Raw genomic sequence first — 13,012 nt, 5'->3', positions numbered from 1 at the left:
CAGCAGTGAAAAAGAATGAGCTAGCACTCGGTGTCTTAGAGCTCAGGGGCACACAAGGAGTGAAAAGATCTCACTGCAAAACTACAGTGTGGTGCCATTTCTGGAAAGAAACACATGAAAATACCCCACACTGGTTTTGGAGACGTGTGTGTGCATGTTTGAGAGTAGACAGAAGGAAACACAGTGGCCTCACAGCAGTGTTGTCTCTGAGGTGGAGCCCAGGGGAGGGCCGTGGACCTGGGGTAGACTTCAAAGTGAATTCTATTCTTAGCTTTGTTTCTCTAAAAAGGTAGAGGCTGGTCACAGATATGTCAGGATACTAACAACTGTTCACTCCAGTTGTGGGGGGAGCAAAAGTGTAATGTTTATGTTTGTACTTTGGCTTTCTGCTCATTTATTTATTTGAGTGGGTTTTAAAATTTTTACTTGAAATTTAATTTATATACAGTAAGGTGCACACAGTTTAATGAAATTTTACTTGCGTGTATGTCACTGTGACCACCATCTGGAGCAAGGCACAGGGCATTTACAGCTCTCTGGAGCACACTCTTGTGGCCCTTCCTGGTCAATACTCATCCCATGGTGTTACCCACTACTCTGATTTTTATCACCATAGATTAGTTTTGCCTGTCCTTGGACTCTTTCATGTGTGGCTTCTTTTACACAACATAATATCAGTGAGATTCCTCCATGTTTCAAGACTCAGTCTGTTCTTTTTTATTGCAGCATAGTATTCCATTGTCTGGATATATCACAATTTGTTTATCCAGCCACCTGTTGATGGACATTTGGGTAGTTTTCAGATTAGAATGCTTATGAATAAATATGCCACAAACATAAAGCTACCATGAGTTTTTTTTTTCAATTTAGAGAGGAAAAGCAGTTGGACAGTTGTAGAAAATACATCATTGTGGAAGCTGAGTGAAGGGGAAAGAGGACTCTGTGATCTCTTTTTGCAACTTTCTACAAGTCTGCAATTCAAGTAAAAAGCTTAAAAAAAAAAAAAGGGAGGTGTTGGGGTATGGTGATGGAAGGGGACTTCCATCCTTCCCTGGCTCCTTCTTTCTAGAGCCAAGAGGAGCCCAGCCCCACCTCCTGTAGTCCCCGCTCCACCTCGACAGAACAGGGGAGAAGAGTCCCCAGCTGCCAGCTGCTCACCCTGCCCAGTGATCTCACCGCCAGCTGGCACTGCAGGCTCAGAGGGCCAGGAAGGAGCTGAGTGGACTTCTGACCTGTGGTCCCAGGCCTGAGCCCTACTGGTCTCTCTCCCTTGGGCAGGGGAGGTGATGGGGAAAGACAACCAGCCTGCCTGTTCTTGCCACACCCCAAATCCTGGAGGGCGGGGTGCCTCTGCTGATCAGCCTTGCAGTGAGGAGGCCAGGAGAAAGAGAACTGTCTTGGGGGGAAGGGGTGCATTCACTGTGCAGCTGGGCACTCACACGTGACTTGTAATCACCCCACTAATCTGCCCCGGCTTCCCTGGCCCTTCCTCCAAGAAGCCTTCATGCACACCCCGCCTCCTTGCTTATTTCTTCCCTAACAGTCGTCACAATTTGAGAATCTTTCATTTGTCTGCTGACTTGATTTCTGTTTCTCTCTGGCTGAACTGTAAATTCCATGAGGGCAGGGATGATATCTATTTTGTTCATTTTAATGACCATCACAGAGCTTGGTACCCTGTAAATAAGATATAACAATAAAAACATTTTTTTGAGTGAATGGACTCACTCAAGTTCCTTCTTTCTTCAAATGAATGGTCCCCAGATATCATGCTTTCTAATAATACACATGATCATACCCACTTTACAGATGGTGAAGCTAAGGCTCTGAAATAAGTGACTTTCCCTTGAACACTGAGTCTGAGTGGCAGAGCAGGGAACTGAACCCAGGTTGCCTCCATGCACTCTAACCCTCCAGATGGGGTCACTCTGAGCTGGCAGGGGGCTTCCCAGGCTCCAGAAGGGAAGAGGGTGGTGGGCAGCAGCAGGGAGCCTGGCTCGTCCTCCGTATTCTGAGCTTTCCTCGGTGGTCATCATCCTCCAGGAAGCAGGAAAACACTGATGGCACAGCAGGGGGCGGGAGGTGGGACAGAGGCAGAACTTCCCAACAGCAAGCAGTGGGACACTCTTCCAGCTGCCCTGGTGGGTGTGGGACACCCCCTCCCCAGTCCTGGGGCTGGGCCTAGCTGGAGGCCACCAGCCCTGATGGTTCCACCACCTCTGCCCAAGGGCATGGAGAGGTCCTGCAGCCCCACCACGCTCTCAGGCGAGTTAGGAGATGCTGTTGCAAATGCGCAGCGGGGAGCAAATTACCTCAACATCTGTTTCCCTCACGGATATTAATTATCCTTCATTTGTCAACCCTACAAGGCGCTAATGGGGTAATAATGCGAAGCGCTGGGAGCAGCGCTGGGGAGGGAGCACCAAGCACGGCCCACCCCTCAGCCCACCTCCTCCCAGCCCCGGACCAGAGGCTGAGACCTCCAGCCGCTCTCTCCCTCCCACCCTGTGGCCCCTCGGCCAGCACAGGCGTGACCTTCCCCGTCCAGAGAGAAGGGCGGGGCTGGGAGGCTGGGTACCGACCTGACAAGTCACCAGCACCCAGGCCTCGGTTTTCTCGGGCTAGATCCATCCACTGATTCAAGGGACATTTAGCGAGTGTCCGTTCTGAGTGGGGATCCCAGCAACGCCCGCATGGGCTCCAGGTCTACTGGAGAACCCAGGCCTGGAGCCGTCCTCCAACCGGAGGAAGGGAGAAGACACACAGCGGACCCTGCTCCCTCCCAGCCCCAGGGGTCTGTGCCTTTAAGCACCATCCGGAGAGGGCAAATAATAAAAACAGTAACAAGGGTAACAGTCGTGCTGGTAGCTAGTGTTTACAGAGCGGGTGATCGCGGTGAGATGGCGTGCTAAAGCGTCCTACACCTTATTTAAACCTCACCATAACCCCGGGATGTAGGCCTTGCTAGGACACCCATCGTATAGGTCAGGAAATGAGGCTCAGAGAGGTGAAGTGATTTGCCCAAGGCCACCCAGCTGGTGACAAGAGACCAGGCCTTACTTAACCACATCTCTGGGGGGGCCTCCCAGGACCAGTAAACCACAGATCTGTCCTTCCACCCACTCCCTAATCATCCCCTAGGCCCCCTCACCTCCATGTCTTGGGGGACCCCAGCCCCTCTTCAGAAGCAGCTTCTTGGGGGTGGCGGAGCAGGCTGTTGGATTTCATCACTCACAAACTGGGCAGAAAAATCCTGCAGCCCAGCCCTCCAGCACAACCGGAGAGGCTATGAGGCGAAGAGACCCCCACGCAGCGGCCTGGCTATAAATCATAATCACCTCGGCACAGGCATCGACAGGCCTTAGCAGTGCAATTAAGCACCTAATTACGCTGAAAGAGACAAGGCCAGTCCACACCACGACCAAGCTCAGCCTCCTCCCTGCTTGCCCACGGCCCAGGCCTTTCTGGGCACGGCAGGGGCCCACAGACCATCGGGTGGGCAGGCTGGGATCTCTCTCCTGAGTCATGCCAGGAAGAGTGAGTGGTGCTGATTTGCGTCCATGGTGCCAAATCTTTTGTACATGTGGCCTCACCCCAAGAGAGAGATGGTGGCCCTAGTAAGGTGCTGGGTGGGGAACAGGGCTCAGATGGTCCCCACCCCAGGCAGAGGCTTGCTCTGAGCTCCACTGTACTCATGCCTCCGTCAGCAACACCCAGCCAGCTCACCGGCCCCTTGGCATGTCCAGAACCCAACTCAGAGTCTCCCCAAATCTGAGCCCCACGAGGCCTCACCCACTCCAGCCAGACCCTCCCAAGTCGTCATCCCCATCGCTCCTTCCACACTCTGGCACAATCCATCTCTGAGTCCCACTCATCTGCTCTCTGCACGTCACTGGGCCCCTCCCCTTCTCCCCAGAATCCACACCTCCCTGCACTGGCCAGAGCAATGCCCCCCCTTCTCGAATCTGGGTCAGCACCACAGCCTCCTGCCGGGTGTCCCGAAGGCCACTCTGGCCCCTTCTAATTCATTCTCACAGGGCGGCCAGACAGATCTTTCCAAAATGCCCCCAACCTAGAACACTTCCTTTGATGGCTCCCTGCAATGGCCATGGGGGGAAACATTGGGGTCTCATCCCCGCCTTCCCCTCGGCCACACCAGCCTCCAGCAGTCCCTCCAACACACACAGCCAGAGAAGTTCCCCCTACTCCTAGTCAGCCGCTCTACACTCAAGTGCTCACTTCAAACAGCACCTCCTCCAGAGCCCCCAGACGAGCTCAGGTCCTCTGTTACCAGCCGCTCTCCTTCTCATTTTGAGGGAGGGTCACAGATGTAATTTTACTCTTTGTCACGTGTGATTATTGGGTTAATGTCCATTCCCCTGGGAGCACCCTGAGAGCAGGGACTGGGTGTGTACGTCCAAGGCCTTCACAGAGTGATCTCCAAGGCCGCCAGCCAAAGGCTGGCTGCTCCGTGGATGTTTCAGAGAATTTCCAAGAGGCATGCAGTGATTTTGACTCCATGGGAGTCTTGCCTCCCTTTCAGACTTCAGAATTCCAGGCCCTATGTATACTGCAGATCACTGCAGAAATTTCAAGAAAATACAGAAACATCCACTGCAAAAAAATAAAACCACCGTACACCATGACCCACCAGTTGGCCTGTTAATCCTTCATGAAGGACGCAGGCCTCGTGTGCTGCTTGCTGTCATGGTTGCAGCCTCAACTCCCCCGTCCCCAGAAAACATGTGGTGTCTATATGTGCACCATACTCATGGGGCAGCCAGGCGGGGCAGGAAGGGGCTTGACCTACAGGACCATTTGATCGATCTGACAAATGCTGTTGCCTTTTCACTGTTTATGGAGATTTGGGGGTGGGGGCTGCAACACGAGTCCTGAGGCCTCTTTGGCTGTACCTGGCTTTTAGGGCTTGGCTGGAGAGGAGGCAGGGGTTAGGATGAGCAGGCCAGAGCACTGGACTACACGTATATGCGGACTCAGTCTGCCTAAGGCCGTTTCGGACTGAAACAGGTTACATGAACTGAATCTACAGCACAAACAACTCTGGTTAGACCAAAGGAGGGACTAACAGCAATGAAGGCAGGTGAGCCCCCTGAGAAAGAAGGTGTGTGTGTGGAGAATTTCACTTTATTTTAAAATTAGGAAGTCAGGGAGCATCTCTACTTGCAACACTGGCTAAGGGGAAATTCATCTAAATTCTAAAATAGAAAACTTCGGTTAGGTCAAAAGAAAAACTTCCAGAACTGGAAAATGCCCATAAGCAGAAGAATTCGCCTGAGCCACAGGAATGAGGCCCTGATGTGGAATCCTCATCGTATACAAGCTCCCAAGGGAGATGTGTCTAAGGCCAAGGGGCCCTTCCCCAGGCCCCCAGGTAAGTGAGATAATTCATGCAAAGTACTCCTCGTGGCTCCTGACATATGGCAGGCACTCAATAAATGTGAGCTACTTTATTATTTTATTATTATTATTATCACAGATGCCTGTCCTCCCACATAAACGATCTCCCTGTGAGATTCTGAGCTCTTTTCATTCCCTCTCCCATTTCCAGCAGAGAGCCTGGACCTCCCTTCCCTGCTCCAGCCACCGCCCCCACCCCAAGCTGGGAATAGGAGTCATGTGACTTGCAAATTAATGTTTAATTTCCACTCTAGTAACCACTGTCATTCACGCGGCCAAATCCAGAGGCCTTTACAGTTTCCAAAGTGTTTTCAGCAGTGAGGGGGTTGGGGGGGTGAGAGGTGCAGGGAGGGGGCAGAGCTGGACCAGGACCCAGCTCCTGGGATGTTCAGTACTGGCCCCCCTGCATCCTCACAAGCTTGCCCCGCACTCAGCATGGCTGCTCTGAACCTTCCCAGGGCTACCACGGTGGCCCCAAGAGGTCACGGAGCCCATCACAGAGCCCTGCCCTCACCAAGCTCCTGGAAACTGACTGTACTTCCACCCCAAAACCTGAGACCCCCCCCACCAGTGCTGATGCCGCCCAGCCGGTAGACTGCACAGTTTGGCTCCCACAAGCCCCTTATGGCTTCACATCCCCTGTACACATACACGTACAGGCACAATGCACATCATGTTGGCATGTCTGCATGTCTGTGTATCAAAATCTGTGTCTGGGTTTACACCACCATTGGCCTCGGTGTGTTTGTGTGTGTGACAGTCTTTTGATAAATATTTATTGGGCACTGACTACTTGCCAGGCACTGTGCCAGGCTCTTGGAAATGTAACAGTCTATCAGGCAGGCACAGCCCCAGCCCCACTGTCTCCAGGGAAGACCGGCATGAAACATGCTCACACGCATGGATGTGCAGACAGAAATGCAGCCAGCAGGGAAAAGTAAGGGGCACCGGCTGAGTCACAGGTTCAAGGGAGGCTTGCTGAGCTCAGCTCTGAAAGAGGGAGGAACGGTTTTCTGGGCAGAGGGACTGGGCTGTGTGAACACCAGGAGGTGGGAAGGAATGGAAGACGGGAGGCAGCCAGGGTCGGGAGAAGGGGAGCCAGGTCAGGCAAAATGAGACAACCCGGAGCGGGAGCAGAGTGAGTCACACAGAACCTCGAAAGCCACAGGGAAAAGTTCACGCCTTCTCCTAGGCTGCAGGATGCGGGCTGTGCCCTGCTTACAGGTCTGCTGGCTGCACTTCCGTGTACTTAAGGCGTCACGTGTGTGACACTGTCTGCATGAGGAGCCAGGTCTCTGCCTGTCTGTGAGTCTCCTAACCAGACCCCCAGAGCTCCATCTGGTGCAGGAATCGCGGGGGCTGGGCGTGGGGGGGGTGATTGCACAATCACACAGAGCACTTTTATTTTATTTAACTAAGTAACATCTTTGCATTCCCCTCACGTGGGGCCCAGCAGCCTCGAATTCTAATCCTCTAAGTCAATTAGATTATTCTCTCCTTTGCCTGAGATGCTCCTTAAACCCCAAACAAAATCATCGGCGAGAGAGTTGCTGTGAAGGGGGTATATTAATACACACCCAGATCTCTGCCCGCCCCGGCTTAACCAGTGGGTGTTTGGGCAAGAAACAGGATTTACGCATGGCTGTGCCTTTGGCAGAGGATGAGAGTTAGGGGCCAAGGGTACGGGGTGGGGGAATCAGCAGCTGCCCTGCACTGGAAATGGTTCAAATTCCCAGACCCCCAACTCAGAAAGGCCCGGGGCAGATGGCACAAATGACGCTTTGAAGGCCCTTGTTCTGTCATCTGCCCACCTCTGGCTGAGCCTCTGCGGGAGCCTCCCTCCCCCACCCTGGCCTCCCTTCCTCCGCTCTGCATGACACCGCATGCCTCCCGGTGCCCCCTCTTCACACCGTGCCTTCTGCTTCGGGCGCTGCCCTGTGCATCTGTGTCTAACTGGCCCTGGGGTCCTGAGCTCCCCCACGGTCCCTGAAGAGCTTTGGAAGGAGCAGCAGCCAAGAGTGAACTCGGAGGTCATTCCTACACATACCCCTGAGGGCATCTGCATTTTCTGAGCATGTGGCTGCTGGATTTCTAGCCTCCTGCCAGAACGACCACATACCCCACCCACAGAGCCAGCCTGGTCACAAGGCCACAGGTGCCACCAGGCCGGTCCCCTCTACTCAACCCCTTTCGCCTCCTTTCTCCTGCCCGCCTCTTCCAGGCCCTGCTGTGGGCTCCCTCCTCTACAAAAGCTGTCCCTCCCTGAGTCCCCTGGGTGCCCCGCCTCACCGGACTCCCACATAGCCTGGAGACAGAAAGCTTGAGGGAGCTCAGCCAAGTCACGGCCTCCAGCAAGGCTTTGCCCCCTCTAAGCCTCAGTGGCCCTACCTGTGAAATAGGCCAACACTTGCCCTTCCTTCTAGCGATGTGGCAACAATAAAATGAGGCCCTGCATTAGGAGACATGGCCAGTCCTGAAGTCCTCTGGCGGCTGCAATTCCCCTGTCCCACCTCACGCCGGAGCCGGGTGACCCAAGTGACCATGAGATGCCGCAGCAGTCATTTGTGACGGGCCCAAAAAAGCCGGCTCAGTCTCATTAGACCCTGTTGGTTCCCCAAATAAAAAATGCTGCTGAGACAGACACGAAGCGTCAGGGATGCACACAGCCTTGGCCCCGACAGGAGAGAATGTGTCTTCTCTCCCCCTGTCATTTGTTTGCGCCTGTCATTCAATGAACTTGAAAAATCTCCGGCTTTTAAAAACCAGAGCAGGGACATTTTTTTTCCTTCCTTTTTCCTTCTCCTCCATCTTCTTGCCCAAGCTCCCTGCTGAACTGGACCAATTTTGGTTTTTGTTTTTTGTTTATTTTTTTTCAAATTACAGCTGTGTCCTCCATTAGCGCTCTTATGAGAAGCCATTATCAGAACTCACACTTATTTTGGTGGCGTCCTTCCCTGCGTCTTCCTGCTGAGATGCTTTTAGCTGTTGGGAGGGGAGGGTGGAGAAAGCAGAGACAAGGCGTTAGCATCACGGGGTGGGGATATGGGCAACAGCTAAGTTCCTCGCGATGGCGGGTGACGCTCTGGGGACCATGGAGATGGGGCTCCCTCAGCTCTGTGTCTGCACGGGGGATGGGGTGAGTCAGAGCAAAGGAAGATAAAGGAGGTGTTTGTAAAACTGACTGTGGACATGCTCCGAATTCAGCTATGCAGGGTATCTGGAGATCTGTTTTGGGGTGGGTGTGTGCAAACAGGCAAACATGTGATTTGGCTTGTTGTGTCTGTAGGAGTGTCTGTACACTTCCGTCTCTCTGTCTGTCAGTGTGTTGTGTTTTCAGGTGTGTCTGCAGCACATGCTGTCGGAGCCCTGCCCACATGCCATTCCCTGCAAGCCAACCCCCGAGGCTTCCCGCTGCATGTGCTTTCAACTCTTTGCCTAAGGGCTTTCTGACTACTGGGGGTCCTCTAAGCCAGCATGCTGGGAGTTGACACCCCAGGGAGCTAGATGAGTTTAAAACATACTTGTGAATATGTTAGAGGCCATTTCATGGAACACGCCAAGAACATGTGAGTGTGCCTGTGTGTGAGGGTGTGTCACGTATGTGTTCATATGTGAACAGGTGGGCAGTTATGTATGAGTTTGCACAATATTTGTGTATACACAAGTGTAACAATGAGAATCTTAGTTTGGGTTCCCCCAGAAGCAGACCTTGAGACAAAGATTCAAGTGCAAGTGGTTTATCTGGGCGGTGATCCTGGGAACGTGAGGAGGGGAGTGAGTGAGTGAGACAAAAGAGGGAAGGAAGTCGGTGATGTCATCAAGCCAGTCGCCACCACGGGCAACGGGAACTTACTCCTGCCAGGCACCTCAGGGAAAGAGCGTAGAACGCTCTTCACTTCTCCCAACTGAGGGGTGAGGGAGCAGGGGTATTTATCCTCCAACTCCTGCCAGTCATTGGTGGAGCACTCCTCCAGCCTACCCTGCTGGCCAGCAGACTCTGTTGTCCAGAGAAAACCTTCAGGCAGTGTTATGAAGGTTGGCTACTGGCAGTGGGGCTGGTAGCGGGGGATGGTGCTTGCCTGGCATGTGGATGGGGACACCGATAGCGTCTGCCCCCATGGGGGGGGTGTGTGTGTGTGTGTGTGAGCATGCACCTGTGCAGAGACGAATGCTTGTGCTGTGATTGGGGTGCCTTGTGTGTCTGCATGTTTGTGGAAGGGCATGACTGCAAGCGAGCACGTGATGGAACTTGGCAACAGCGCTGCCCCACATTTGCAAGGCCCTTTTTGCAAAACAACTGCCCGGGCGGCCTGGAGACGGCAAGCCACCAGACCCATCTTGCCTCATAAACTGGAGCCAGATTCCGTCCCTCTTGCCTCAAGTTTCCCCACCTGTACAAGAAGGGGGGTACTCTGTCCCTTTGGAGGGCCTTTCATGCTGCACCCACCCCAAATGCTCAGCCCAGCTCTGCTTTCTGCCCCTCAAAACAGGCTCTATTTCAGGAAGACGGCAGGGAGACAGCTGGGTGCTGCAGAGGATAAATGCAGCTGGAGCCCGCACCCCTCGGAAGAGATGGGGGGCAGACACACCCCTACCCAGGGAGGGGGAGTCTCCCAGCCCAACTCAGAAAGTCTCCCCAGGGGTGGTACCTGGTTTGAGGCCCATGCCTGCTTGTCCGTCCAGTCCCTGTGGCTCCGCACGTACCACCACTGGATCTCCAGCGAGTAGGAGGGGGAGCCGCTGCCACGGAAGGAGCAGGCCATCTCCACGTCCTCGCCCGTCCGCGCCGTCATGTCGTGGGGCGTCTCTGTGAACAGGGCTGTGCGGAGAAACCGGGGGAGGGGCCAGGGCTCAGGAAGTGGCAGGGCCAGCGGGCTGGGGCTGGTGGGTGGCAGAGAAGGGGGAGCGCGGGAGCAGCCAGGCCTGTAGGTGGGATGGCCTGGCTTCAGGTGGGGCACCTGGAAAAGCTCCGTAAGACTGGGCAGGGGGGTGTGTGGCAGCAGCTGGCAAAACACGGGGATAAAAGAGTAGGTCCAGGACCCACCCTGGAGCCTGTGGGTGCCACGGGGTTCTCGAGAAGGGGGTGATGGAGCAGAGGAGGGCTTGGTTGGAAGGTGTTAGCCAGGAGGCTGGGGAGGAAGCTGCCGTCCTCATCAGTTCTTCCAGATTTCTCCAGCTGCCCCCACCCTGGGTTATTCCCACCCCCAATGCACAGCATTCAGTATCCTCTTGTAAAACCAAATCAGACCTGGCCACTTCCTGCTCAGAACCCTCCCCTGACTCTCCCACGGCGCCTGGTTGGGGGTCAGGCCCCGCCCACCTCCCCCGGTCTCCATTCTGTCCTGTGAACATTTCTCACTTTCCTACCTGACTTTTGCCCCTCCTGTTCCCAAGGCCTAGAATGGCTCTGCCTTGGTCCCTCTTTGGCTGACAAGTCACTCAAAGCTCAGTTCACACTTGACCCCCTCCGAGAGGTCCTCTCTGACCACCAGGGTAAGCATTCCTTCAACCCTCCACCTGCCCAGGTCATGGTCATGGTCATGCATCTGTTTTCTGCATGCACTGCCTGTCACAGCTGCGTGAGGGCAGGGACCAGAGCATCCTGTGGCTATACCTAGTAGGTGCCCCCAATGGGTGATACATTCTCCATTCTCTCAGGGACCCCAGGGTGTGGTGGGAGCCACACGTGCCTCCCGTCCCCACAGCAGAGCCTGGCCCCCCTTCCAAATCCTCGAGCTGGCAGTTTCCTGGATCCAGCAGAAGCCTACCCACCACCCCCTGCCCCCCACCCTACCAGATAAATGAGAAAACAAATCCCCACTCAATGCGTCCCAGCACTGTTCCCCACCATATGGCCTGTCTCTCCAAACAAATACTGTCCTGAGACATAATTAGAATTCTTTCCTCTTCTCAGGAGAGATTATCTCACCCTGGAAAGATGCCTGGCAACGAGCAGGTCACCCAGGGAATGTTGCCTCTGTCAGTCCCCCCATCCCGTGTCCTCACTGCAGCCTGCAAGGCACCGCAATCCGGCGAGCAGACACACCCATCTCGCAGCCCCAGTGGTCCCCCCTGGCCCTACTCAGTTCAGGGCAGAAGGAAGATGAGCTCTGACTGAGGGAGGGGGTCCTGCTCTGGGATCACCTGCCTCTACCCACTTCCTATGATCCCGAGGGACCAACAAGCTCCCACATCTTCTGCTGTACACAGAGGGTCTCCTGGTGGAGCCTGACTCCAGCAACGAGTTTCTGGACTTAAAGAACATCTGTATGTCCCTGGTCTCCAAGGTCATGGGTTCAGGGCTGCCCACGTTCTCTGAGGTTTGGAGGGACTGGTCGCTGTTGCATAACAGAGCCCGTTTAATTAGGATGGATGTTGTTTGGGTGCCAGGGATGGTGTGTGCTCATCTGAAAGCTGGGACTGTCCTTATCAACACAACGGGCTTCTGGAAAAGGTATCCACCCTCCCACCTTTGCCTTCCAGGTGTCCGGGCCCAAAATTGTACATTCGCCCTTGTCTCCCTGATTCTCTTCTACCCTCATTTGGTCTCTGGGGAACCCCACGGGTCCTCCCTCCAGGACACCTCCCAATTCTGGCTCCTTCCCCCGACTTCCATGCCTGACCTGGACAACCACCACCATCCCTCACCCGTAACAGTGGAGTAGCCTCCTCACTGGCCTCCTTGCCGCCACCAACAATTTATTTTCAACACAGCTGCCAGAGGCAATTTGGCAAAACACAAATCAAGCCCTGTTTCTTCTTCCCCCAAGAATTCCATGGCATCCTCACCCTAAGAGTAAAAAACTAAACCCTTCACAATGGCTGACGAGGCCCTCCATGTTCAAGCCAGTCCCTGTGGTGTCACCTTCTACTTCTCCCTTTGCTTATTCCATTCCTAACACAATGGCCTCCTTGTTGTTCCTTGGACATTCCAGCTGAGGTCCTACCTCAGGACATTTGCACCTGCTGTTCCCTCTGCCTAGAAAACTCTTCCTCCAGATTCCCACATGGCTCCCTCCATCCCCTGCTTCAGGACTCTGCTCAAATGCCACCTCCTCGGTGAGGCCTACTCTGACCATCTCATTTAAAACTGCATCTCTGGCCCCAACCCACTGCTTCAAATCCCTCTTCCCTTCCAACATACTATGAGTGCTGTCCACTAGAACTTTCTGCAACGAGGAAAATGTTCCATATCTGAGCTAATACAGTAGCCTCCAGCCACACCGAGCACCTGAAATATGGCTAGTGTGAATGAGGAACTGAATTTTAAGTCTTACTTCCTTTTAATTGATTTAAACATCAATGAAAACAGCAACCCGTAGGTAACGGCTACTGTCTCGGACAGCACAGCAAACGTACTTATTTCATGTATGTTTACGGTCTGCTCTCCCTTCCAGGAAGCAGCAGGGGTGCTTGTGTTGTCTATAGATATAGCCGCAGCCCCTAGAACACTGTTTGGCACATAGTAAGTGCTCAATCAATGCTTTTGGAATAAATGAATGGACAGACATGACTGGTCAGTGGTGGCACAGGCCCAGGGCCAAGAGGGCCCCGCTCCGAGAGTCCAGGCCCAGCCCTCCATGCCTTCCCTGAT

General features: G+C 54.1%; 1 protein-coding gene across 1 annotated transcript in view; it reads right to left on the bottom strand.

The window, feature by feature from the left end:
* The window catches only part of VSTM2L (V-set and transmembrane domain containing 2 like), a 34,623-nt gene that overhangs the window by 1,556 nt on the left and 20,055 nt on the right, over positions 1 to 13,012 (bottom strand). The window contains exons 2-3 of the mRNA XM_072943588.1: positions 10,068 to 10,237; positions 8,350 to 8,400 (exon numbers count right to left, since the gene is read on the bottom strand). Coding sequence (XP_072799689.1) covers positions 8,350 to 8,400; positions 10,068 to 10,237 — 221 coding nt within the window. The remainder of the gene's footprint in view (positions 1 to 8,349; positions 8,401 to 10,067; positions 10,238 to 13,012) is intronic.

This window comes from Vicugna pacos, chromosome 19, assembly GCF_048564905.1.
Source record: "Vicugna pacos chromosome 19, VicPac4, whole genome shotgun sequence".
NCBI lineage: Eukaryota > Metazoa > Chordata > Mammalia > Artiodactyla > Camelidae > Vicugna > Vicugna pacos.
The sequence above is the reverse complement of the archived record's forward strand: the minus strand, read 5'-3'. Positions and strand labels throughout refer to the sequence as shown.